Source organism: Chlorocebus sabaeus, chromosome X (assembly GCF_047675955.1).
Source record: "Chlorocebus sabaeus isolate Y175 chromosome X, mChlSab1.0.hap1, whole genome shotgun sequence".
Taxonomy (NCBI): Eukaryota; Metazoa; Chordata; class Mammalia; order Primates; family Cercopithecidae; genus Chlorocebus; species Chlorocebus sabaeus.
This window is the reverse complement of record NC_132933.1, coordinates 82,409,870-82,436,696: the sequence shown is the minus strand read 5'-3', so window position 1 is coordinate 82,436,696 and position 26,827 is coordinate 82,409,870. Positions and strand designations below refer to the sequence as shown.

Here is a 26,827-nt window from a genome sequence, read left to right as displayed (position 1 = left end):
GACTCCACTCAGATCCATCCTGGGGACCAGAGCAGAAGCGGTCCGCACAGCACCCAGTCTCTGCTTGAGCTCCCGCTTCTTCTTTGCCGCTGGGCCTCGGCCCAGGAGCCACGACGGGCGACACGGAGCCGCCAGTGCTGGAGGGGGAGCCGTGGGTGCGGGGCAGCGTGGGGGCCGAGGCCCCGGGACGCCCGCCCGGCCCCAGGCCCCGCTCAGCCCGGGCGCCCCCACGGGTGCCCCCCCCTTCTTGGTCCGAGCAGTGTGAGTGTGCCCGGGAGCCCGGCGGCGGCGGCGGTGGTGGCGGCGGTGGCGGCGGCGTGGAAACCGGCGTGGGCTGGGGGGTCCGAGCCGCGGGGGGCAGTGCCATGCACAAGCACCAGCACTGCTGTAAGTGCCCTGAGTGCTATGAGGTGACCCGCCTGGCCGCCCTGCGGCGCCTCGAGCCTCCGGGCTACGGGGACTGGCAGGTCCCCGACCCCTACGGGCCAGGTGGGGGCAACGGCGCCAGCGCGGGTTATGGGGGCTACAGCTCGCAGACCTTGCCCTCGCAGGCGGGGGCCACCCCCACCCCTCGCACCAAGGCCAAGCTCATCCCCACCGGCCGGGATGTGGGGCCGGTGCCTCCTAAGCCAGTCCCGGGCAAGAGCACCCCCAAACTCAACGGCAGCGGCCCCAGCTGGTGGCCAGAGTGCACCTGTACCAACCGGGACTGGTATGAGCAGGTATGGACCAGCGGCGGGGGGAGCGGTGGGGCAACCCAGGAGGGCTGGAGAGTGGGGGCCTAGAGGCCTGGGATGCAGTAGGAGTCGCTGGGGCTCCAAGCCTGTGGACCCGGAGCCCTAGCATTGCAGCTGGGCAAAGAGAGGTGGTGGGAAATGTGTGGTTCCCTGTGTGTGTCTGTTTGGGGGTCTTCATTAGAAGGAGATTGGGAGGAGCCGTGTGTGTCAGGGGGTAAGGGCATGGCGGAGGGGCACATTTTCCTGTGTGGGGGAATTGGGTTTGTCTCAGTGTGGGGGTTTGGCAATGTCTCTGTGTCTGGCAGGGGGCGGGAGGTTCTGCGGGGGCTGTGTGTGGTGTGTGTCTCCACAGGAGGGGAGGAGGGGGCATGGTGCTCTGCGTAGGGGGGACATATGTGTGTGTATGTATGTTGGGGTGTGTGGAGGAAGACAGTGGAGCTGCCGGGAATCCGTGTGGAGGAGCCCATGTGCCCGGCTCACTGAGCTTCATCCCTCGATGCCATGAGTCCCCCTCCGTCCCAGTCCCTTTGTGTGTGGATGTGCACATGGATGTGTGGAGATGTCACTCTGAATGTGGAGAGGTGTCTGTAGAGGAGGCTGCAGGGATGGCTGTGTTTGTGTGTGTGGCTACATGTATATGTGTGTGAGCATGTGGCTGCAAGAGTGTGCACGCGTGTGCCTGGTGTGTGTGTGTGTGTGTGTTGTCTCTGGTGAGAGGCGACTGACAGGCAAGGGAGGGGAGAGGAAGGAGGCGAGAGACACGTCCCAAGCAAGGCTGAGAGGCTGCTGAGAAGGACAGACTCTTTTGTCCAAGCAGCTCTGAAGTGTGTGTGCCGGGGTGGGGTGGCGGGGGGGAGATCTGAAGGAACTGAAGCAAGCTTCCTTGCTCTAGAGTAGGCATGGTGTCTGGAGCCGGCAAGGGGCAGCTGCCCTGGTGCAGGGACTGGCCCCAGTGGGGCATGTCCCCCTTGGGTACCTCCAGATGTGAGAGGGCTTAGCCCCCCCAGCCTTGACTTGGCACAGCTTGGGAGCCCCTGGGTGCTGGGCACAACTCCGGCTTCCACTCCCAGCCTAAACTGCCAGCTTAGAAAATGGAAGGAGCATCTGTGGGAGAAGCAGCAAAATGGAGGCTGGGCTGGCAGAGCCAGGTCCCTGGCACGCAAGGCGGAGGGCCTGTCTGGTTATCTGGCTCTGCAGCTCCTAGGATGGGGAGAGAGGAAGAGGAGGCTTTGCTGTTGAGGGCAGGTGATGACTTCCCCAAGCTGGTGACCGTTCTGGCTGCCTCTGCCCTCTGGGGATAGGATGTGCTCTGACTCAGAGGCAAAGGTGGAGACTTCCTGGGGAGAAGAGCCCTCGGTTCTGACCTTCTGTCTGTCCACACTTACTGCTTCCCCACATCCCTTGCCTTGGCCTCTTGCCCTTTCCAGCGAGTCCCTCTCTCTCCTTTGCCCCCTCTGTCCTGGAGGCCTTTCCCTTGCAAACACCCTCTTATGCTTGTCCTGCCTGGCTGGGAGACAGGTGGCAATCCCAGGCTGGGTCAATTGGCCAAGGTTTCTTTGCCAGGGCTGATCCCTGGATGGCTCTTGGCCCTGAGAACAAGGTCCCTGAGTCGGGGTGGGAGCTAGAGGGTGTACCACTGGGAACGGGAAGCCTCTGGGTACCACTTGGGCTGGGCTTGAGGCCTGGCTTGTCACATGTGGGCACACATGGTACACCAAATGCACACAAGAGCCACATGGGTGTCCTTTTGCTTGTGTCTGTTGCATGGTACTTAAGGCAGCTGTATTGGTTTCGGGTCTCTAAAGAGCCTTCAGTTCTTCTTCCTGGGGTCACAGACCAGGGTAAGGCTGCAGCTGGAGTCCTCCCACCAACTCCCACAGCTGTAGGGCCAGCCCAGAAATGGTGGAGGCATGACAAGCTAGTCCTCTCCCCCTCTCCTCCTCTCTGCTTCTTGAAGCCAAAGCTGTGTGGGGTGGAGGTGGGATGGGGGAAGCAGAGCAGGACATGTGGAGGAGCCCCCACCCTGGTTTCCAGCTCCCCGCTTCTGAGGAGGAGGCCAGAGGTCAGGGAAGGGACAACATAGCCAGAGAAAGGTGGGGGAGGGGTGCCAGGATACCTGGGGAGACAGGCAAGGGGGCTTTTCCATTCTTGGAGGTAAGAGTGAGAGCTAGCAGGCAGGTGCTGCTTGTATGTCCAGAATCACATTTTCACTTGACAAATGGATACACACATGTCCTGTCTGGGAGGCCATCTCTGTGGGTTGGTCAAATCACCCCTGTGTTTCTGACCCCTTCCCTTGCCTCTTCTTGCATGGCTACTGCATATTGAAGACCACGGACTCTGCTGCCAGTCAGTCTGTGGGTCACCAACTTCTCCCTCATGGAGAATCTTGTTTACCTTGCTCCAGTCCCACCCTTGGCTTTGTCTCTGACTCCTGACCAGCTCCCACCCTCACCCTTTCTGCTGAGAAACACAAAGGGCTCAGGGCCAAAAATCCTTTGGTAGAAAATGGATTAGGACTTTGACTCCTTCTGCCTATTCGAGGAATTGGGTTCCTGGAGTCCAAGAAGGAGGTATAGAGTGAAGACTCACGAGGTGCTCCAAAGTGGGGCAACTGTCCTTTCTCCCATGAGCTCTGCTGGGGTATGGGGATGAGTGACCAAAACATCAAGGGCCTTAAGAGCTTACTGTAATCAAAAGAACACCTAGAGATCCCATTGCTCTGCCGCTAACTCCCAGTGTGCCCTTAGGCACATCCCATGTCTTCTCTGCGCCTCCGTGTCACCTACTGTCACATGAAGGGGATAAGACAAGATGATGTCTGCTGTCCTTCCAGTTTGGGCACAGTGGGAGTCTATGATCCCCCAGTCAGGGAGAACTGTGGTTCAGAAGGGGAAGGGTTATCTGTCTAGGCCACTGGGTATCCCCTATGGACACTGGGTGTGGCATGGTTTGCCCGCCATGCTCCATCTCTGCCATCCCCCTTAGGCCAGCCCTGCACTCCTCCTAGTGAACCCCGAGGCACTGAAGCCCAGCCTCTCGGTGAGTGCATCACTGGCTGGCTCAGTCTCAGACAATTGATCTGGGCTAAATGAGCGGCTGGGTTTGGCCTGATATGGTTGGAAGCAAAGCAGGGGTGGGGGGTGAGTGGGGAGTGGCCTCTTCTGGGTTAGCCTGTCCTCATCTGTGGCCAAGAGGCGACCTGGGGTGCACTTGGGTTCTTCTACATTGTGGGAGTAGGGGAGGAGGCAGATTGACCAAGGGGCAGATGACTGGAAGGGCAGGGGGCACTGAGGGAATTGCCTGTGTCTCCTCCTAGGTGAATGGCAGCGATGGCATGTTCAAATATGAGGAAATTGTACTTGAGCGGGTGAGTCTGCCAGTGGGGAAAAGCGGAAAGGGAAGGAGAGGGTTGGAGCCAGGAGAGGGGAGACCCCCGAATCATGGTTTCAAGACCCATGGGGGGACCTGCATTAAGAAGATGGAGAAACAGCGGCCCTCAGAGGCCGCTACACTGCATCAATCAATCAACTCACTAGCAAATATTAATTGACCTTGTTCACTGAGGCCTGGGGTATTGGGGAGGGGATGGGTTTCCCAGAATGGTCAGCAGAGGCTGGGTTTCTGACAAATGTGCCCAGCCTGCCATGGCCCCTTCTGAGACCGGGAGAACTAGCTCTGGGACATAAGGGGAGATGGGGTACCCAGAACTCTCTTTTTTGCCCTCAGAGAGAACAGACTGTGCCTTTCTTCCCACTTCTGCAGGGCAACTCTGGCCTGGGCTTCAGTATTGCAGGTGGCATCGACAATCCCCATGTCCCTGATGACCCTGGCATCTTTATTACCAAGATTATCCCTGGTGGAGCAGCTGCCATGGATGGGAGGCTGGGGTGAGATGGCCTGGAAGCAGGGTTGTGGGTGGCAAGGACAGGATAGAGATGAGGGGAGGAAAGCCTGCCTGGCAGGATGACCCCTTCCATTAGATCTGAGGGCAGGGTGGGAGGGCAGAGGAGGGGAGGACAGAGAAGTGGGAGGAAGCGGGAGAGGGAGTGGAGGGGTGGGGGCACAGTGTCATGCGTCTCGGGCTTCCCCCACAGGGTGAATGACTGTGTGCTGCGGGTGAATGAGGTGGACGTGTCAGAGGTGGTACACAGCCGGGCGGTGGAGGCGCTGAAGGAGGCAGGCCCTGTGGTGCGACTGGTGGTGCGGAGACGACAGCCTCCACCCGAGACCATCATGGAGGTCAACCTGCTCAAAGGGCCCAAAGGTGCGGCCCTCCAGGTTCCTGTGCTCCAGCCAGAGCCCAAGGCCCCAGATCCCATCTGGCCCCATAGGGAATTGGAAGGGAATGGCCTTACTCCTTGCCTGACTCCCCCTGTTCCAACTCACAGCCTACTTTTTTGACCTCAGGCCTCACCCTTACTCATCTGGGGATGGCAGCTTAGTGTTTGGATCCCCTGGAGGGAGCTCCTGTGGGGCCAGTGGGTTGCCTGGGGGAGGGGGCTTGGATTTGGGATCGACAACACTTTAACCTCTCCTTGTGGGCCTCTCCTACCCCCTGCTGGCTTCCACTCAGGCCTGGGTTTCAGCATTGCTGGGGGTATTGGCAACCAGCACATCCCAGGAGACAACAGCATCTACATCACCAAGATCATTGAGGGGGGTGCTGCTCAGAAGGATGGACGCCTACAGATCGGGGACCGGCTGCTGGCGGTGAGACAGACTTCACGGGGATGCCCAAATGGTAGGGTAGGGAGGAGGAGCTCCAGTACCCCTCACTCTGCCTAAACCTCACTCAGGGATGAGGCATCATGGGGGAATTTCAAGAGTTATCATCTGTGTTGTGTTTGCCCAGATACAAAGGCCCTACTTCTTTCTGTGGCCAGGGTCTTGCCCTATCCCCTACTTCCTGCCTCTGCTCCTCACAGCGCTATACTTGGGCCTCTGTTAGCATGCTGTTGAATTTCACTGAAAAGGCATCCCTCGGGTTCCCTGGAGAAGCCTCTCCTTCTCCCAAGTCCCAGCCTGAGGCCTCTCGTCTTCTAGGTGAACAACACCAATCTGCAGGATGTGAGGCACGAGGAAGCTGTGGCCTCACTGAAGAACACATCTGATATGGTGTATTTGAAGGTGGCCAAGCCAGGCAGCCTCCACCTCAACGACATGTACGCTCCCCCTGACTACGCCAGCAGTACGTACTCATCAGCCCCTGTCCCTGGCCTAAAGCTCTGTCCCCTGGTTTCTGGAGGGGAAGAAGTTCATACCCCTTGTTAAGACAGGCCAAGCAGCTTTGCTCAGTGGTGGCACTGTAGCAGCCAATAAGGTTTATCTGAGGTGCCATTATTATTCATTGAAAACTTTACTCAGTGCCCCACCGTGAAGACTTGCCATAGAGTCAGCATTGGCAATTTTTGACAACTTCTATGGACAGTGAATTTTAAAAAGAGGAAAAAGAGAAGCTGCAGAGGATAGTGCACAGAACTGAGTCCGGATCCCAGGTCTGTCTTTGTTTCTTTGTTTGTTTATTTGAGACAGAGTCTCGCTCTGTTGCCAGGGTGGAGTGCAGTGGCACGATCTTGGCTCACTGCAACCTCCGCCTCCCAGGTTCAAGCAATTCTCCTGCCTCAGCCTCCCGAGTAGCTGGGACTACAGGCACCTGCCACCACGCCTGGCTAATTTTTTGTGTTTTTAGTAGAGACGGGGTTTCTCCATGTTGGCCAGGACGGTCTCAATCTCCTGACCTCGTGATCCGCCCGCCTCGGACTCCCAAAGTGCTGGGATTACAGGCGTGAACCACCATGCCTGGCCCCCAGCTCTGTCCCTTAGAGCTGGGTTCCCTTAGACAAGTCCCTTTCACCTGTTTTTTGTTTCCTCTTTGGCAAAAAGGAGCTAATGATGTATGTGCTGCCTTCCTCATAGGACTGCTGCAAGGATCAAATGAGATCATGGATGAGAAAGCCCTTGGAAAACTGTATTAGGCTATAGAGATGTGAGGGATTATTATTAGTCACACCTCTAGTCATGCCTTTCTTTGTAGACTGCCTTGACTTCAGCTCTTTCTAAGACTCACAGGAGTGAGCCAAGGATTTAGAAAGGGACTGCGGAGGAGGAACCCTGGGTGGCGGGTGGATGGAGTGGGGAGGTGCGGCCTGAGGAATCAGCATCCCTGGGTCTCTTTTGCACCTGAAGTGGGGTGTGGGGGAAAGTCCTTGGAGGAGTTTGGGGTACCTGCCTCGACCAGTCTCTGAACTTTTGTCTCCCTTTCTTGATTCCAGCTTTTACTGCCTTGGCTGACAACCACATAAGCCATAATTCCAGCCTGGGTTATCTCGGGGCTGTGGAGAGCAAGGTCAGCTACCCTGCTCCTCCTCAGGTTCCCCCCACCCGCTACTCTCCTATTCCCAGGCACATGCTGGCTGAGGAGGACTTCACCAGGTAAGACCACCCCCCACCCCCACTCAACATCCCATTCAATCTACCCAGAAATTGGGGAGGGGAGGAATCCCTTTCTCCGTGTCTGGCCGGCCACAGGCTCCTTGTAGTATGGAAAAGAAGAGGGTAAGACCCTCACCACTCCCGGCTTTGGGGTCCGAGGCCCTCTCTCAGGCCTTGGGGACCTAGAGAGGGACAGAAGTGGCTGCAGGGACAAGTTCTACCATCAGGGGGAGTGCCGAGTGAGTGGCCCCGGTCCAAAAGTGCAGATAAAGAAACGATGGGGTGGAGTGTTTAGGGGGCTGAGGAGGTGAGGGCAGCGGAGTTTCCTGCCCTGAGATAGTTGCAGCCCGCTCTGCTGCAACCATTTCAAATTAGGGAAGAAAGTAGTTCAGCGGGTGAGGCTGGCGGGACTCTGACCGGCCCGGTGGCCTCGCCGGCAACGGCCCCGCCCCGCCCCGCTGGCGGCGGCGGCGGCGGCGGCTGCGCGGAGCCTGGAACTGGTCGGGCCGGCCGGGGTTCCGGGGGACAGGTTTGCAGGGTGGGGCCCGGGAGGCTGGCGGGCAGGCAGCAGTGGAGCCGGAAGGGTAGGCGGCCGGGGGAGAGACAGAGGAGCTATGGAGAGGGCCCGCAAGTACTCCAAGGGCCCCGGCTTGGCCACGGGCTTGGGCTCCGCCTCCGCTTCGGCCTGGAGGAGGGCTTCGCAGAGGTGGGCCTGGCCGCTCCTTTCCCTGCGGCCCGGAGGGGATGCCAGGTAGGAGTGGAGGGCTAGGAGCAAGAGCATCTGGAACTCAGGGAGGGAGCCTCGCCTCTGAGACTGGGAGCAAGAAAGGAAGAGTCTTGCTTGGGGCTTTGGGCTCCTCCGAGGAAAGATGCTTGTAACAAGTGAAGGCGGTGGGCCGGGAACGTGCCCTGGGAGTTGGGCTGATGGCACTGTGACCTTTTACAGAGGGCTTCGTTAGATGTGGTTAGTTTTACTCGCATTTTTCATGTGCTTGTCTGCTGTCTTCAGTTTGGCTTCTAAACTCCTTTTGGGAACCTGGGGTCCCCCTAAGAACCCAGGCGCTGCAACCCCCTGGGACTACATAGTGTTAGCTGCTGATTAAATATGTTGTTGGGGCAGCAGGTAGGAGGGGTCATAGTTGATGGGTGAAATTTTGAGACTGCAGAAGAGTATCTGTGAAGTAAGTGTGCACTTCCTGTGGATGATGAGTGCAGTCAACCCCAGGGTGACTTCACTGCCCCAACTGCTTCCTCTTCTTGTGGTCCAGGGTCCATCACACGGATTGGTAGGATAGGAGTATCTGGGAAGGAAGAGGACCAGTGAGTGGGCTCTGAGATTTGGTCTCTGAAGTTCGGGGTAGGAATTTGTTGACCCGAGAGAGTAGGGGACTGTCCACTGGGAAGTTGACTGCAAGCCCTTGGAAAGAAGGGAGGGAAGAGGAACTGAAACTTGGCACCTGACAGAACAGCAGCCAAGCAGGTTTCAGGAGACAAAGGGAGGCTCTGGGTATCATACACAGGGAACCACATCCTCACTCCCTACAGCAAGTATGGACCTTGTTCCAGGCTGGCCCTCAAAGGACAACAGTCCGTATCTACCTAGTCCTTACTCCTCCACTCCTTTCCCACCAGAGAGCCCCGCAAGATCATCCTGCACAAAGGTTCCACAGGCCTGGGCTTCAACATCGTAGGAGGAGAGGATGGAGAAGGCATTTTTGTCTCCTTCATCCTGGCAGGAGGCCCAGCTGACCTGAGTGGGGAGCTGCGCAGGGGAGACCGGATCTTATCGGTGAGGAGACAAAGGAGAGGTGGGAGGATGGGAACTGTGCCAGTGTAAACTGGAGAGCGAGAGACCTTACTTCCTCCGAGGAATGCTTCTTGAGATGAGGGGAGGGCTAAGGACTGGAGAAAACTTATCTTGTTTTTGTAGACATCCTTAGTGACAGGGACCAGGACCAGACTTATCTTTGAGGAGGAAATGAATGCCTCTTGGATCTTAACCCTGATTGGCATTCGACCTTTATGAAGATAATTATTACACTAGAGATGTCGTATCCTTTAGGCCTTGTTTTAGGGGCAAGGTTGGAATATTGGGAAAGGCATCTAAACAGGCTTAGGGGTGGGGTACCCATTTCCCTCACCTAACTGCTAGTGCAGAGGACCCCCTTTCTTGCTTTTGGGGTGGCTCACAGCTTCTCTCTTTGGACAGGTGAATGGAGTGAATCTGAGGAATGCAACTCATGAGCAGGCTGCGGCTGCTCTGAAACGGGCCGGCCAGTCAGTCACCATTGTGGCCCAGTACAGACCTGAAGGTAGGAGAAGGGAAGGTGGGAAGAGATGATGTGGGGGAGTTAGACTTACATTACGTGCTGGCTTTTTGCCATCCTAGGTAACAAAGCCACTTGACCAGGTCCCTTCTACCCTAGGGCAGTAACCTCTTCCTCTCTCCTTTTCCTTCTGGATAGGGGTTGGTTTGGGCAGCTTGGAAGCATCAATTAAGGCTGTGCTCAGAGCCTGCTGATGTGGGCTGCAGTGCAGGAGAAGGCCAGTAGTGGGCAGCAGCCTACGGGAAGCAGCATCCAAAGATTAGGGCGATTGGAAAAAGGGGAGGGGGCGGAGGGCCCACAGGAGAAGACAGGGAACTGTGTTCCCTGGAAGAGGAGAGCAGCTCTTGGTTAGAAGGACCTCAGGTAGAAGAGATCCGACCTCTTAAGTGATCTTGGGCCAAACCTCTGTGACCCCCCACTCCCCTCCCCTCAAGATGACCGTGAAAGACCCATAAACGCGCTGAAAAGGTGATACCATGCCCTTGGGATAGGCGAGCTGGAGTCTACTCCCTCCCCTCCGGGGGGCCTTCTTTGTATTCTCAGTGAGCAGCCCTTGGCTGGGGCGAATGGGCGGGGCTGGTCATTGCAAATAAAGGCGTTTGATTGGCTGGGGCCAACCGAGGCCCAGGTGCCGAGGTGAGCCGCGGGAAGGCGCGCCCTAGCCTGCGGGCGGGTGGAGTGGCCATTGGCCGGCTGAGCACGGCCTCCAGCCGCATGCCCCGCCCCCTGACCCAGGAGGAGGGCGGCGGGTGCCCCTCCTTCCCCCACTCGCGCGCCTCAGGCGTCTCCTCCTCCTCCTCCCTCCTTCCCCCTCCTCTCTCCTCCCCTCCTCCCGCGCGCCCCGCTTTGTGTCCGTGGTCTCCCGCGCGGGACGGAGGGACTGGCTGGAGCTGGCGCTTTCTCAGCACTAGACCTGGACTCCGACCCGGCGCCAGGTGAGGTGGGGCGGACGGGGGTCAGGCCCCCTCGCAGTCACCCCTAACCTCTCTACGGCTCTGTTCTCAGCCTCTTTTCCAACACTGTGTCCCCCAACTCTGCCCTCTCCCCCGAATGCCTTCGTTGCGTGCCCCCAGCCTCCTTCTGAGACCCTCCTCAGGGCCCCTCGGAGCGCCGCGCGGGGCTCTGCTGCCGCTCACCCCACACTGGGCCCAGTCTGGCCTTCACCTCTTGGCCGTCACCTCTCCCCCAGCGCGAGCTGTGCCCCCTTCTCGCCCCAGGGCCTCTGTCCTGTCTCAGCCCCCTTCCTGCCGGCTGCTGCGCCCCCAAGCAGCTCCCTAATCCCTTGCCCCGGAGGAATTTTCTAAATCTTCCCCTCCCCCGAAACCCATTTCTCCACCCAACCTGGCCACCTCTGAGAACAGCCGCGAACGGATTGGTATTCTGCCCCCTCCCTTTTGTTTGCAAGGGATTCGTACCATTCCCGACTTCTTTCGCCTCCTCCCCTTTGTCCCCTAGGGCTGCAGCGCCTGGGCTCCTGGGACACCTAGGCCCTGTGGGCCGGTTACTAAGGTGGAAGGGACTGACCTCTCCCTGGCAGGTGCTCTATTTCCGTGATGAGAGGGGGGAGAGGCTGGGAGCCCTGTCGCCAAGCTGAGAGGGATGGAAAGCGCCTACCTTTGTCCTTTCCGTTCCCCTCCCCCCATGCTCCTTCAGTGCCTCAAGAGCCTGAAGGGAAAGAAGAGAGAGCCTGCGACCTTTTCCACGAGGCTCTTCTGATCGAGGACAGAAGTGTAAGGAGGTAACTCGCAGGAGAGAGAGCTTGTTGGTCTGAGGTAATGGGAAAGAGGGATTCACATGGACACTTGGAGTCATTTCTCTCCTTGTTTGGTTTTCAGCTTACTGATGAGGAACGCACCTTAGGGTTATTGTTTTTTTATGATTTATGTGTGTGCTGTTCGCTTTCCAGTACAGAGCTAACCGTCTGATTTTTATGAGCAACTAATATTTATGCCTTTCATGCCCACAACTTAGACAACACAGGTTCTGCAAAGGAAATGGTTTTTCTTGCATATTTGTGTGTGTATGTTGTAGGAGAAATGGATGTTTCTTTCGGTTTTGCTCTCTGATGTTGGGCACATGGAAACAATACTGTGAATGTGTGTGGGGTATGCTGGATACTAGTGACTACATATTTCTATGACTTGTTGGGGGAATGCAACTGGTTTGCATAAAAGCTGCAAGTTGTCCAGGGTAAGGGGATTCCTGCAGTGTTTATTGCTCTCTGAGCATATTTCTGAGAGTTTATAATGTAGGTGGAGGTGCTGTTTTATGCTAGTTCTTTCTACCACTTGCCAAATAAGGCCTTTCTTCTTTTAGGATTTAGGTGAACCACTGTTGTTAAGGCTCTGCCACCCCAATCAATCTTACTTCCTCCTTTGGTTTGGTAAATCCAACAAGTCCCCAACATGCAAAAGCTTTTATTTTTTCCCCCCCTTTGAAAACAGATCCCTGGAGACTGGTCCAGAGGGATTGTCAAGCATTCTGTGTTGGGCTCTAAATTTTCTTTGATAAAGTGCTAGTTTTTAAAAATAAGGACTCCATGTTGATCAATTTATAAATAAGTGTGGTTCTTCAGAGGATTGCATCATGGTGTATTTACAAAGTGAATAATCCAAATACATGTATGTCGGTTGGCAAGAGACTTTGCATGTGATTGGCCAAGTAAGTGTTCATTACTTGAATTTTTTTTCTTTATGTGAACGTGAGAGCTGGAAAGGATCAAGTGGTCCAATTCCCCATACTGAAACAATGACAAGAGAACCAAGATATAACTTGCCTAGGAAGGGAAAGTTACCGAAGGTCAGCATCAGAGGGTCAGCAAATCAGCTTAATCTTGAGGTCTACTAGTTGGGACAGACCATGCTTGTGAACACCTGAGGAACCTAACACCTAGTTAAAAGTGGAGGAGCAGCAAGGAGACTGGGGAAATAACAGAGGAGAGATTAGGAAGAGTGTAAGGGAAAGAAAGATGGACATGGAGGGGAAGGTTAGAGTGATCTCCATGGTGGCCTCTGAGGCGCCCTTGCCAAACTAGTGCAGCCTTTACCTAGATAGCCTTTAGCATGAGAGCTTCAAAAATAGGTTTGACTAATTAGAACAATCAGAGTAAGACAATTTGTCTCCTTTTTAAAATGGTGTTGAGATAGAAGTCATTTACCATACAGTTCCCTCATTTAGGTATATATTTCAGTGGCTTTTAGGTATGGTTGTGCCTCCATCACCACAGTAAGTTTTAGAACTTTTTTGTGTGTGCGTGAGACAGTGTCAGGCTCTGTCTCCCAGGCTGGAGTGCAGTAGCACGATCTCGGCTCGCTGTAACCTCCGCCTCTCAAGCTCAAGCCATCCTCCCACCTCAGCCTCCTGAGTAGCTGGGACTATAGGTGTGTGCCACTACGCCTGACTAATTTTTGTATTTTTTGGAAAGATGGGGTTTCACCATGTTGCCAAGGCTGGTCTTGAACTCCTGGGCTCAAGCATTCTTCCTGCCTTGGCCTCCCAAAGTGCTGGGATTACAGGTGTGAGCCACCATGCCCAGCCTAATTTTTGTATTTTTAGTAGAGATGGGGGTTTGCCATGTTGCCTAGGCTGGTCTTGAACTCCTGAGCTCAAGCAGTCCACCCACCTCAGCCTCCCAAAGTTCTGGGATCACCGCTCCTGGCCTAGAACATTTTCCTTGCCCCTCTTCTTTTAATACATAAAAGGTGTGCAAGCATTAGAAAGATGATGGGTTTAGGACAATTGCTTCCTAATGTTTCTCCCCTGGACACTTAGGAAGTTGGTGGCAACTTGAGAATGCTCTGTGAAATTCTTTTTTTTTATTTGTTAATTTATTTATAGAAACAGGGTCTTACTATGTTGCCCAGGCTGGCCTCGAACTCCTGGCCCAAGTGATCCTCCCACCTCGACGTCCCAAAGCACTGGGATTACAGGCATGAGCCATAATGCCCAGCCAAGATTCTTTCATATATCTGGTTTGCTTAATGTGGGTTTAACCCATAATGAAGTATAGGAACTGTTTCTTTCTATTTGAACTTTGTATTGTGCCTAGCATGGGTGCTTTACAGGTGTTTTTTATGATAAGGCTTTGGAAAATATTAAAATAGAAATAGAAATGCTAAATGATAAGATACCACAGTGAGAGATGCTATTTAATGGTTTCATTCCTGATTGCTCCAAACGGTTGTAGACACGGCAACCCTACCTGTTAGCTAAAAATAGCATGATGTTCTTGGACATGTATAATACTGCTTAAAATTCAACTGAACATTTAAAGAACTGGCTCTTGGCAAAGGCTCTCTTAAAATCTATTCTAAAATGAAAAATATTTTTCTGTGACTTGTGAAATTGTCCCACCAAGGGAAGGATGGGTTATGTGTTAGAACATTTTGAGATCTACATTTTCCTTGTAGTGACTTTATGTCAACCTCTGTTTATAAACTGATCTAGTATTTTTCTTGAAAGCTCTTTTGTTTTTAGAGTAGAAACTGATCTCAAAAACAGGAGGTGAGTGAGAAATTGGTCATTAAGGTAGCCTAACTGGGAAATGATCCTTTGTGACCAGTCTTTTCGGGAATGTAAAGCCAGGCAGGCTTGGGGGTACAAGGAGTGAGAGAGAATGGGAGTATTTCTGTAAGTTATTTTAAGGTGTGAATAAGCATACTTTTACCATGGAACACCTTTGGGTAAGGCCTGGAAGAGTTAGAAATCAGTGGTAATAATAACTTGAAAGCATAAAAGGGATATTTTCCCCATAACATTTAAGTAACCATTCCATCTCCCCCTTTTTGAGAATGAAGGATGTAAACGTAACTGCTATCCTATCAGCATTGAAAGCACAAAGTTGAGAGTATACCAAGGCAGAGAATCAAAGTTCTGAAATTCCTATTGCCATCCTAAAAGAAGGCAAGGTAAGGAAGAAAGAAAATGATTTCCTATCATCAGCATTTGTACACTGTGAACAATTTGAAGGCAGCTAGTATTACATTTATCTTTGTGTCCCCAGCCCCTAGTATGGAGCCTGGCAAATAGTTTGTTGAATTATTATCTCTGTTTCAGATACTTTTATAAGCACTAATCTTCAGAATATCCCTGTGGATTAGGTGGTATTATCCCCATTTTACAAATGAGGAAAGTGACGGTCGGAGTGGTTGAGTGACTTGCTCAGGGTCACACAGTCTGTAAGGGACAGAATAAAAGTTTGAGTACAGATTTCTGGAGAACTTCTTTGAGTCCAGGGCTTTTGTCACTAGGCCACAACTATCTCCCTACCCAGATACATCTGGCTACAACAGAAGATAGCACTCTGAGACTCTTCAAGTGCCAGAAGCTGTCAACAAATGGAGTATAAATGAACTCCCAGGCCGGGCGCGATGGCCGTCACACCTGCAATCCCAACACTTTGAGAGGCCAAGGCGAGTGGATCAGGAGGTCAAGAGATCGAGACCATCCTGGCCAACATGGTGAAACTCCATCTCTACTAAAAATACAAAAATTAGCTGGGTGTGGTGGTATGTGCCTGTAGTACCAGCTACTCAGGAGGCTGAGGCAGGAGAATCGCTTGAACTCGGGAGGTGGAGGTTGCGGTGAGCTGAGATCGTGCCACTACACTCCAGCCTGGTGACAGAGCCAAGACTCCGTCTCGGGTGGGAAAGAACTCCCAAATCTCAACTTTTTAGTTTTGATGACCGTAAACTCCTGCCCCAAAGGAAGAAGTAACTTGAGGGTAGATGGCCTGCTGGGAAGCCTTAAGCCTGCACACATTTACTATTAAGTCAGGTAAACCAACTCCCATCTTTTGGCTCCTCCTGGGGTTCCCCCAACAGTATCATTCCCTGGTAGTCTTCCCGAATCCACTTTCCTTCTGCAGAAGGATATTAATGGAATAAGCAAGCATTTTTTAATTCTTCAAGTGAAATGGAGTTGTATTTGTCATTCATTTTTTATGATCTTACGATTCACTCATTTAAGAGCTTCAGTGGTTTTTAGAATGTTCACAGAGTTGTGCAACCATCACCGCAATTGATTTTAGAATTTTAATCACCCCTGTACACTTTAGCTGTCACCCTTCATCTCCCCATCCCCCTCATGTCTAAGCAACCACTAATCTATTATACTTTTTGTCTCTATGGATTTGCAATCTGGACATTGCATATAACTAAATTCATATAATATGTGACTGGCTTCTCTCACTTAGCATAATATTGTCAAAGTTCATCTGTGTTGTACGTGTATCAATACTTCATTCCTTTTTATAGCTGAATAATATGTCATTATATGGATATACCACATTTTGTTTGTCGTTTGATGGACATTTGGGTTGTTTCCACTTTTTTGCTGTTATGAATAATGCTCTGTGAACATCTGTGTGCAAGTTTTTGCATGGACATGTTTATATTTCTCTTGAGTATATATACCTGTGAGTGGAACTGCTGGATCATATGACAACTCTGACCTTTGGTGTAATGGCCAGGCTGCTTTCCACATTTAGGCTGCAACATTTTACATTCCCACCAGTAGTGTGTAAAGGTTCCAATTTCTCCGCATCATCCCCAACACTTGTTATTGTCAGTCTTTTTGATTCTAGCCATCCTGGTAGGTGTGAAGTGGTATCTAATTGTGGTTTTGATTTGAATTTTCTCCCATGGCTAATGTTGCGCATTTTTCATATGCTTATTGTTTGCTGTTCACTTTTGTTTCGCTTGGTCCCCTGATTTGATTCTCTTGATTCTCTCTCTGTTTCCAAATTGACTTGAGACCAGAGCAAGCCAGCTATGTTATTAGGCAACTAGAAAGAACCAGGAAGATAACAGCTTCTCACTCTGACTGCTTTGTGTGCTGGAGGGGTTTAAGGCTTTGGGCATAGATAATTTTAGCTCAGGAATGCTGATCTGATAAAAATGATAGGGCCCACTTTTTTTTTTTTTTTGAGACAGATTCTCGCTCTGTCACCCAGGCTGGAGTCCAGTGGCATAATCTCGACTCACTGCAGCCTCCGCCTCCCAGGTTCAAGGGATTCTCCTCCCTCATCCTCCCAAGTAGCTGGGATTACAGGCACCTGCCGTCATGCTCGGCTAATTTTTATATTTTGTAGAGACGAGGTTTCAACATGTTGGCCAGACTGGTCTTGAACTCCTGACCTCAGGTGATCCGCTTGCCTCGGCCTCCCAAAGTGCTGGAATTATAGGCGTGAGCCACCATGCCCGGCCAGGGGCCTACCTTTTTAACAAAAAATTGCTGATTGAGATATAATTCACATGCTACAATGCACTCATTTAAAGAGTACAACAATTTTTACAATTTTTAGAGTTGTGCAACTGTCACCACAATTTTAGAACATATTCACCCCAAAAAGAAGCCCTGACCCCATTAGCAATCACTCCTCATTCCCTGCCCCCTGCCCACCCCCCCCCCCCCCGCCCCCCAGCCCTAAGCAGGCAACTACCAATCTACTTTCTGTTTTCATAAAGTTGTCTATTCTGGCCAGTTCATAAAAATGAAGTCATGCAATATGTGGTGTTTTGTGCTCGGCTTTTTTCACTTAGCATAATGTTTTCAAGATTCATGTGTGTTATAGCATGTATTAATACTTAATTCCTTTTTCTTTCTTTTTCTTTTCTTTTTCTTTTTCTTTTTGAGACAGAGTCTTACTCTGTCACCCAGGCTGGAGTGCAGTGGCGTGATCTCAGCTCACTGCAACCTCCGCCTCCCAGGTTCAAGAGATTCTCCTACCTCAGCCTCCTGAGTAGCTGGGACTACAGATGTGCGCCACCATGCCCAGCTATTTTTTGTGTTTTTGGTAGCAATGGGATTTCACCATGTTAGCCTGGCTGGTCTCAAACTCCTGACCTCAGGTGATCCACCCACCTCAGCCTCCCAGCCTCCCAAAGTGCTGGGATTACAGATGCGAGCCACCGTACCCGGCCACTTGATTACTTTTTATGGTTGAACAATATTTCATCCTATGGTTATGCCATATTTTGTCTATCCATTCTTGAGTTGATGGACGTTTGGGTTGTTTCCACCTTTTGACTATTGTGAATACTGCTGCTATGTGAACATGTTTTCAGTTCTCTTAGATGATACGTACTTAGGAATAGAATTGCTAGGTCATAGGTAACTTAGTGTTTAGATTTTTGAGGAACTGCCTGGCTTTTTAAAAAAGTGGCTACACCCTTTTAGGCCCAGCCCTGTTCTATATACTTAGAAGAGAAAAAAAATTAAGTTTTCTTTTCAGTTTTGCCCCCTGGAGCTGAACTTCATATGCGTGTGTTTGTTTTGGGCTTTTCTTTATTCCATGTAACCCAAGGACATGGTGCTAGATTTAGTAAAGCACTCTGTATTTAGCTGGTCAGGTGCTTTCTTGTCTTCGTTAGATGGTTTCTTGTCTTCGTTAAATGGTTTGAGGCAAAATCCTAGGAGCTTTGGTGTCCGTAAAACATCACTTCTTCCTGATAGGGTAGAATTATTAGAATAACAGTAATGAGAATTAGTTATTTCTTTGTTTTAATTTTTTTTTGAGACAGAGTTTCACTTTTGTTGCCCAGTCTGGAGTGCAATGGCGCAATCTCAGCTCCCTGCAACCTCTGCCTCCTGGGTTCAAGTGATTGTCCTGCCTCAGCCTTCCAAGTAGCTGGGATTACAGGCATGCGCCACCACGCCCAGCAAATTTTTTATATCTAGTAGAGATGAGGTTTCATCATGTTGGCCAGGCTGGTCTCGAACTCCTGACCTCAGGTGATCCACCTGCCTCAGCCTCCCAAAGTGTTGGGATTGCAGGCGTGAGCCACTGTGCCAAGCCTGAGAATGAGTTATTTCTTACTTAATTGTAGCTTTTTAGGATTTCTCTTTTGTTTAATATGTTGCTTGTTGAAATCTTGACTCTGATATTGACACTATTCCTTTGTTTAAAGCTTTAGTCTTATATTCCACAATAGGGTAATTGTTTTTTGTAAAATATATTGGTTTTGTTCCTTTTATATAAGAATGTATATATGTATGAAACATATTATATATATATATGTATATATATATAAAATCTTGGCAGAGGAGCCAAGGCCTTGGGTTCTGACTTAAAGTAGCTGAATGATCTTAGACTAGTCAACCTTCCTCTTAGGGACTCAATTTTTTAATCTATAAAATGAGGAGACTGTGCAAAATGATCACTAATGTCTAACTCAAATTCTGTGTCAGATAAGTGGTAGTGAGTTGTGAATTCAATTTACAAGTTCCTATTTGTACCTGGACTCTTTTTTATTGTTTAAATTAGGGATGGGGTCTTGTTATATTGCCGAGGCTGGTCTTGAACCCTTGGACTCAAGTGATCCACCCATCTTGGCCTCCCAAAGTGCTGGGATTACAAGGGTGAGCCACTGCACTTAGCCCCTTTTTAAATTTAATTTTATTTTTTTATATAGAGACAAGGTCTTACTACGTTGCCCAGGCTGGTCTTGAACTCCTGGGCTCAAGGAGTCCTTCCACCTCAGCTTCCCAAAGTGCTAAGGTTACGGGTACTGCACCCGGCGTAGACTTTTATTTCCTTCCTTCCTGCCTGCCTTCCTGCCTTCCTGCCTTCCGTCCTTTTTTCTTTTGCCTTGCCTTGCCTTTCTCTTGCCTTTCTGTTTTCTTTCTCTTTTCTTTTGTCTCGCCTTGTCACCCAGGCTGGAGTGCAGTGGTATGATCATGGCTCACTGTAGCCTCAATTTCCTGAGCTCAAGTGATCCTCCCACATCAGCCTGCCAAGTAGCTGGGACTACAGGTACGTGCTACCACACTCTGCTAATTTTGGTATTTTTTTTGTAGAGACTGGGTTTTGCCATGTTGCCCAGGCTGGTCTTGAACTCCTGAGCTCAAGTGATTCCCCTGCCTCCGCCTCCAGCAGTGCTGGGATTACAGGCTTTGAGCCACCACCCAGGCCAAGACTCAGAGTCTTGAGCTAGTAACAGTCTTGCTTTTATGAGGGTCTTGTCTTCCCCTCGTGAAATGGACTTTTGTTTATTTTTTGCTGAATTTAGGTATCTTTAAAAAAGCAGGCTGGGCGTGGTGGCTCATGCCTGTAATTCCAGCACTTTGGGAGGCCAAGAAGGGTGAATCACTTGAGCCCAGCAATTTGAGACAGGCCTGGCCAAAATGGTGAAACCCCATCTCTACTAACAATACAAAAATTAGCCAGGCGTGGTGGTGCACCCCTGTAATCTCAGCTACTCAGGAGGCTGAGGCAGGAGAATCTCTTGAATCCGGGAGGTGGAGGTTGCAGTGAGCCGGGATGGCACCACTGTGCTAAAAAAGCAAAGGCCCTAGAGATTTTATGATCTTTCTACTTGATGAAATTAAGTGATAAAAAATTTGACTAGACCAAAAGAAGAAAATTAACATATTTTTTATAAATATGTACATTAGGGGCCTAAGTAGACATCCTTTGGATTTTCAAAAAGGAGAGAATTTTGCAAATTTTGGGTTACATTCCAGGGTAGATTAAGAGTTGTTTTGTACATATTCAGAAAAAGAAGTGGTGAGCACTAGGAGCTAGTATTGGTTCACCAAGGACAAAAAAGTCTTGTCAGCCTGACCAAATTTTCTTGATGGACAGGGTTAACTGGGTTGTAGATTAGGGAAATATGGTAAATGCACTATATTTAGATTTCTGCAAGGCATTCACAAAACTTCTTTGGTCTACTTTTGGATAAGATGGCTGGGTGATAATAGTGATATGTTTAACTGGTCTTGTCTGGAACTGGTTGAATGAATAGTCCCAGAGGAAAATGATTAATGAAGCCAGGAGCAGTGTGGAGAGAAGTTTCTAGTGCATGTGTGTCCTGGCTTTGTCCTTGAGCCTATCATGTTAAGTCTGCTTTCCCATTCTCTTCAAATTATATTTTTCTCCTGTATTTAAAAGTATATTACATTTAGATTTGTAGAAAATTGGAAAATACAGAAAAATACAAAGTAAAGTAAATTCAAATCATCTGTAAAACTATATCCAGAGACAACCACTGTTGTATGTGTATATTTCTGTGTATTTCCCTCTAAACTTTTATATATTTATATTACATATATCATATAATATGTTTGTATCTATCTGTTTTAAGAATGAGATCATTGACTTTAAGCAGTTTTATGTTCTTCCCATTAACATATGTCATGAACATTTTCCTAGATCACTATATATTTTTTGAAAAAATGATTTTTAATAGTTAAATAATATTTCATCATGTGTGTGCCATAATTTGCATAACCATTCTCCTGTTGGTGAACATTTAGATTATTTCCAATGTTTTGATATTACACAAAACATTCTGATTGATATCCTTGTATACAGTTTTTGTGAATCTCTGATTATGCTCTGAATAGATTTTTTTAAGGTGGAATTACTGGATCAAAGGGTATAAATATGCTTAAGGCTTTTGATGTATTTGGCCAAATTAGCTTCCATTTCCACTGACAGTATAAGAATGTCTATTTCAAGATCCTCACTAACATGGAGTATTATTTTTTAAGACAATTTCTGCAAATTTGATAGGTTAAAAATGTTATTCTTTAATTTGTATTTTAATTTGTATTTCTTCTGTTAATAATAGAGTTGAACATTTGTGTGCAAGTGTTTCTTGGTCATTTTTGTGTGTGTGTGGATTGCCTGTTCATACTCTTTCCCCATTTCGCTATTGGGGTGTGTTCATCAGTTCTTATTGATATATAAAATCTTTAATATGGTTAGAATATTAATTCTTTGTCACATATATTGCAAAGACTTCTCCCAGTTTATAGTTTGCTTTCTTTCTTTCTTTCTTTTTTTTTTTTTTTTTGTGATTTAGTCTTGCTCTGTCGCCCAGGCTGGAGTGCAGTGGTGCGATCTCAGCTCACTGCAACCTTCACTTCCCAGGTTCAAGCAATTCTCCTGCCTCAGCCTCCCGAGTAGCTGGGACTACAGGCGTGCGCCACTACACTCGGCTGATTTTTGTATTTTTTAGTAGAGAGGGGGTTTCCTCATGTTGGCCAGGCTGGCCTCGAACTCCTGGCCTCAAGTAGTCTGTCCACTTGAGCCTTCCAAAGTGCTGGGATTACAGGCATGAGCCACCGTGCCCAGCCTGTTTTTTAAATTTTATCTTGATGTACAGATGTTTTATATGTTTTTATGTGGTCAAATCTATTAATGTTTTGTGTATTTTGCCTGTGCTCAGAGGTTTAGAAGGGCTTTCCCTACCCGAGGGCAAAAAATACCATCTGAGTTTTATTCTAGTTATTTAATATTTTTGTTTTTGTATTTGTTTTTTTTTTAGAAACAGGATCTGGCTTTGTCACCCAGGCTGGAGTGCAGTGGCCCAATCATAGATCACGGCAACCTTAAACTCCTAGGCTGATGTGATCCTCCTGCCTCAGCTTCCCAAGTAGCTGGGACCACAGGCACATGCTACCATGCATAGCTAATTTTTGTGGGTTTTTTTGTAGAGATGGGGTCTCACTGTGTTGCCCAGGCTGGTCTCTCAAATTCCTGGCCTCAAGTGATCTTCCTGCCTTGGCCTCTCAAAGTACTGGGATTACAGCCAAGAGCCACTGTGCCTGGCCTGTTTTTGCATTTAAAACCTTAACTTGCCTGAAGTTGATTTGTGATGTAAAGTAGGGTACTAACTTAGTTTCTTCCAAATGTTAATGAATTACCTCAGTACCGTTTGTTAGATAATCCATCGTTTCTCTGCATTTTTGAAGTACCACCTTTATTGTAAATAAAATTATTTTATATACACACACGATTTGGACTTTAATATTTTACACTGGGATTATCAGTTACTGAAAATGACCATAGGTGTTTTGACAACTTAGATGAGAAGAGTATTTCTCCAGGTCCCATTTTCTGAGTGTTTTCCACAGAAACTTGACCTAAAGGAGATTCAGTTGAGTTTGTGATCCTGTGGGTGTGACAACTGTGAAGAACATTTGAATCCAGACTCTCCACTGACCTGGTAAAACATAGCAATTGGTTACATTAACTCAAGTTGTCAAACTTCATCATAAAATGTGTGTGTTTTAGTTAGTGCGTTATAGCATCTCTGTTAAGTGGAAAAGATTATTCTTAACAAGTGTACCCACCACCTGGAGAACAGGGAAAAGGTACAAATCTGTCTTTATTCTCATGTTTTTTGGATGAGGTATTTTGTCTTGGTGGTCTTTACATATACTTTGGCTTATGGGTTGCAGGAGCCAAAGACTCTGTTAATCTTTCATTTGAGTATGCTATATGAAATTCCTTTTAGATATAGAGAAGGTCCTATTTGAGGCTTTTACCCTGATCTGCTGGGTGATCCGGAATAGGTGAGAAGGCAAGATCCTGTGAATACTTTTTCTTAGTTTGATGTGAGATCAAGGCATTTTTCATTCCAGTCATTTTAGACCAGGTATTTTTTTGTTTGTTTTGTTTTTGTTTTTGAGATGGAGTCTCACTCTGTCACCCAGGCTGGAGTGCAGCGGCACGATCTCAGCTCACTGCAACCTCCGCCTCCTAAATTCAAGCGATTCTTGTGCCTCAGCCTCCTGAGTAGCTGGGATTACAGGTGCCTGCCACAACGCCTGGCTAATTTTTGTATTTTTAATAGAGACAGGCTTTCACCATGTTGGCCAGACTGGTCTTGAACTCCTCACCTCCAGTGATCGACTTGCCTCGGCCTCCCAAATTGCTGGAATTACAGGAGTGAGCCACTGCACCCAGCATCATTTCTAAATTTGATAGGCAGGATGTTATTTTGTAACTTTTGCCTTTTATATCTTCATTTGAGTCATTTGTAGTCTATACTACATGCAGAATAAATATCTTCTGTTGCTACCACTTGTTTCCTGTCTCTACAATATTTTCCTGTCTATTATCAAATAGAACCAAATAAACAATACAGGTTGAGAAACTGAGCACCTCTCAGCTTTCCAAATTAATAAAAATGTCATTTTTAATTTTTGACAATTCTCCTGTCATTAGGGAGGTAGATGGATTTGCAAGCAGAGGCTTAGAGGAGAGATGGACTTGGAAGCTTGGGTGTGTGTCCAGTTCGCAATAGTGAACTTTGTAGTTTCAGTCCCCTTTGATGCTTTATTGGGCTGTTAAGTATATCTTGAAACCTCTGACATGTTAGTGTTTTGCAGAAGTGGTTCATGGTTTTGTTGGTCAGTTTTTAGCATGTTTGGGCATGTGAAAGGAGAAAGTTTGTATTCTTTTTTTTCTCCCATTTGTTCCTGAGGAGCCAAAATTTGAGAATTACAGAGTCCAGATTTGTCCTGTCAGACCTCTATATCCAGTTGGCACATTCAATAAATGTTGACTTAACAGGGGTGCAGATCGCCACACTAAACCTTGAGAAGGAAGCAAAAACCACATCAAGGAGCTTATATTTTAGTAAACGACATCACCACTAATTCTGAGCACTAGAGTTTACAAGGGTGAGGTAGTGGAGGGTCTGGAAACTATGTTGGATGGAGAATGGTTAAGGAAATAACAACAGTTAACCTGGAGAAGATGTAACTTTTTGAGGACATTCTTGAGATCATTCTGCATTATGGCTGATATCCCACCTTTTCCATGTCTCCCAGAAAAAAACTCAGCTTCTTTGCCTTTGATCCTTTCTCACTCTACATCCAATCAGATGTCAAATTTTCTCCCTTCAAGCTCCAATATATTTCTTTGTTGTCTTTCTCCACTTTTGAAGGATCCAACGTATTTCTTGATTCCTGTCTCTTCTGTCTTCATTGCCCTTATACAATGTCAGGCCTTTATAATTATTGTCTGTAGTAGTAGAGTAGCTTCCTGCTCTCTGTTATCTCTCTCTCTCTGTCCTCCATTCTATATTACACCCCCAGAATAATTTTCCCTCAAACCTAGTTCTAATTGTATTACTTTCCTGTTTAAACACTTAAACGCAGTTCCCATTCCCTAGTAAGAAAAGTCCTATCTCAAGCACTTATAATCTGGCCTGCAACCTACCATTACTTCCCCTTCCCCTGTTTGCACTCTGCCATCTACTCCCATTTTATTCAGTAGTCTTGTTCCAGGCTTTTCCAACTCTTTGACCTTCTTTAAACTATTCCTTCACACTGTTTTGAAGGAAAGAACCCATCATGTTTTATGCTGTTTTAGACACGAAAATTAGGACCAGCTGGCAGAAGGGATGGCGCTGAACCAAAAAATTTTCTCGGCTGGGTACAGTGGCTCACGCCTATAATCCCAACACTTTGGGAGGCTGAGGTGGGTGAATCACTTGAGGTCAGGAGTTCGAGACTAGCCTGGCCAACATGGTGAAACCCCGTCTCTACTAAAAATACAAAAAAATTAGTTGGATGTGGTGGTGGGCACCTGTAATCCCAGCTACTCGGGACACTGAGGCACAAGAATTCCTTGAACCTGGGAGGCAGACACTGCAGTGAGCCGAGATCGCACCACTGCACTCCAGCCTGGGTGACAGAACGAGACTCCTGTCTCAAAAAAGAAAAAAAAAGGAAAAGAAAAAAAAGAATTAGAGAGCTTCCCAGTATTGGACATGTTTGAGCAAAGGCTGAAGGGCTAGCTGGTTTGGATGCTGTAAAAGCAGGGGCTTCTTATACTATGGGCTGTGGAGGATACACAAACATAGAAAGCATGTGCTTCGTCGGTCAAGAAACTTAAATGTAGATATAAGACGCTGCACTTATTCTCTCTACAGTAGCCAAAGTGACACACATACCTGATCATGTCCTTCCTTTCCTTAAAATCATTCAATGGCTTCTTTCCATTGAGAAAGAATTTATCTTAGGATAAAAGCAAATAACCTGTCCGGGCACAGTGGCTCACGCCTGTAATCCCAACACTGTGGGAGGCCGAGGCGGGCAGATCACCCGAGGTCAAGAGTTTGAGACCAGCCTGGCCAACATGGTGAAACCCTGTCTCTACTAAAAATACAAATATTAGCTGGGAGTGGTGGCAGGCGCCTGTAATCCCAGCTACTCAGGAAGCTGAGGCAGGAGAATCGCTTGAACCTAGGAGGTGGAGGTTGCAGTGAGCTGAGATCATTCCATTACACTCCAGCCTGGGTGACAAGAGCGAAACTCTGTCTCAAAAAAAAAAAAAAAAAAAAAAGCTAATAACGTTACCATAGTCTACAAGGCCTTATATGATCTGACCCCTGCTTACCTCTTAGTCTTATCTCCTGCCAGTATCCCCTTACATTCCTATGTTCCATACATTTTGTACCCTTACATAATGCTGTTCCTTCTGTCTGGAATGCTTTCTTCACCAGTGCCCTTTCCCTGGACTCAGCTTAAATGTCACTTCCTCAGGGAAACCTTTGTTGAACTCCACCCCCCTCCCACGGGTAGGTTAAGTCACCCTATTAGTCTCTCTCTTAGCATTTTCTTCATCACAATTATCACAATTGTAATGAAATAATTGTTTGTTTTGTAATTGTAATTTCTAGGGACTATTTTGATTACCATTATATTCTCAGCAGCTAGCACAATACCTGATACACAGTAGACATTCAGTAATTTTTTTTTTTAGAGACAGCGTCTCACTCTGTCACCTAGGCTGGAGTCCAGAGGTGTGATCATAGCACACTGCAGCCTCAAACTCCTGACCTCAAGTGATCCTTCTACCTCAGCCTCTCAAGTAGCTAGGACTATAGGTGTGCACCACCATGCCCAGCTAATTTTTGAATTTTTTGTAGAATTGGGGTCTCATTATATTGCCCAGGCTGGTCTTGAACTCCTGGTTTCAAGCAATACTTCTACCTTGGCCTCCCAAAGCGTTGGGATTACAGGTGTAAGTCACTGCGCCCAAACTTAGAAAATATTTGAATAAATAAATGAATGAATAAAACTTCTTGAAATGAGGTAGGAAAGATGGTGAAGAATGTAAAGGTTGTTTAGCGTCAGGCAGGGGAGAAATATTTCAGGAGCAGGGAATAACAGGTAGAACTGAACAAGCTGTATTCAAGGAGTCCAGGCAGGCTAGCTCAAAAAGAAGACCTGTGTAATTAAGATGTGGGCTAGATAGGCTGGGTGTGATGGGAGGATGGTTGTAGCAGTCCTTGAAAGATTAGTTGACATATTAAAAGTAAAATTATTTAGTGCTCATTGAGTCATTATAGATACTTGGATGGGGGGCTACAAATTCAAGCTTTAGGGAAGCTTTTCAAATAAGAGTCTAATCTGGATTTGAGTTTGTAAAGCCTTGGGGCAGGAGACCAGTTAGAGAGATATAGCAGTGGCCCAGAGAAGAGATAATAAAATAGTCAAGGGAAAATTAAGACATGAAAACAACAGTAAGGCAATGACAATTAAAGGTATAAAGAAATAGATTGAGGAAGCAATTAGGAAGAAACA

At 48.2% G+C, this 26,827-nt stretch overlaps 1 protein-coding gene and 1 non-coding gene across 8 annotated transcripts in view; both read left to right on the top strand.

Moving 5' to 3' along the window:
• Positions 1-26,827, top strand: part of DLG3 (discs large MAGUK scaffold protein 3) — a 57,057-nt gene continuing 30,230 nt past the window's right edge. Inside the window, exons 1-10 of one of the 7 annotated variants that reach the window (XM_007991996.3) lie at positions 340-722; positions 3,726-3,779; positions 4,057-4,107; positions 4,503-4,627; positions 4,835-5,004; positions 5,314-5,450; positions 5,784-5,928; positions 7,013-7,172; positions 8,805-8,961; positions 9,382-9,484. In XM_007991996.3, coding sequence (XP_007990187.1) covers positions 366-722; positions 3,726-3,779; positions 4,057-4,107; positions 4,503-4,627; positions 4,835-5,004; positions 5,314-5,450; positions 5,784-5,928; positions 7,013-7,172; positions 8,805-8,961; positions 9,382-9,484 — 1,459 coding nt within the window. In that variant the 5' untranslated portion in view covers positions 340-365. Of the gene's footprint in view, positions 723-3,725; positions 3,780-4,056; positions 4,108-4,502; positions 4,628-4,834; positions 5,005-5,313; positions 5,451-5,783; positions 5,929-7,012; positions 7,173-7,425; positions 7,924-8,804; positions 8,962-9,381; positions 9,485-10,258; positions 10,435-26,827 lie in introns of those variants that run through there. The other 6 variants (XM_007991994.3, XM_007991993.3, XM_007991995.3 and 3 more) reach the window with 6 other exon arrangements.
• Positions 6,024-6,165, top strand: LOC119621044 (U4 spliceosomal RNA). Its single transcript, XR_012092101.1, has one exon. It is a non-coding gene; the product is annotated as a U4 spliceosomal RNA (small nuclear RNA).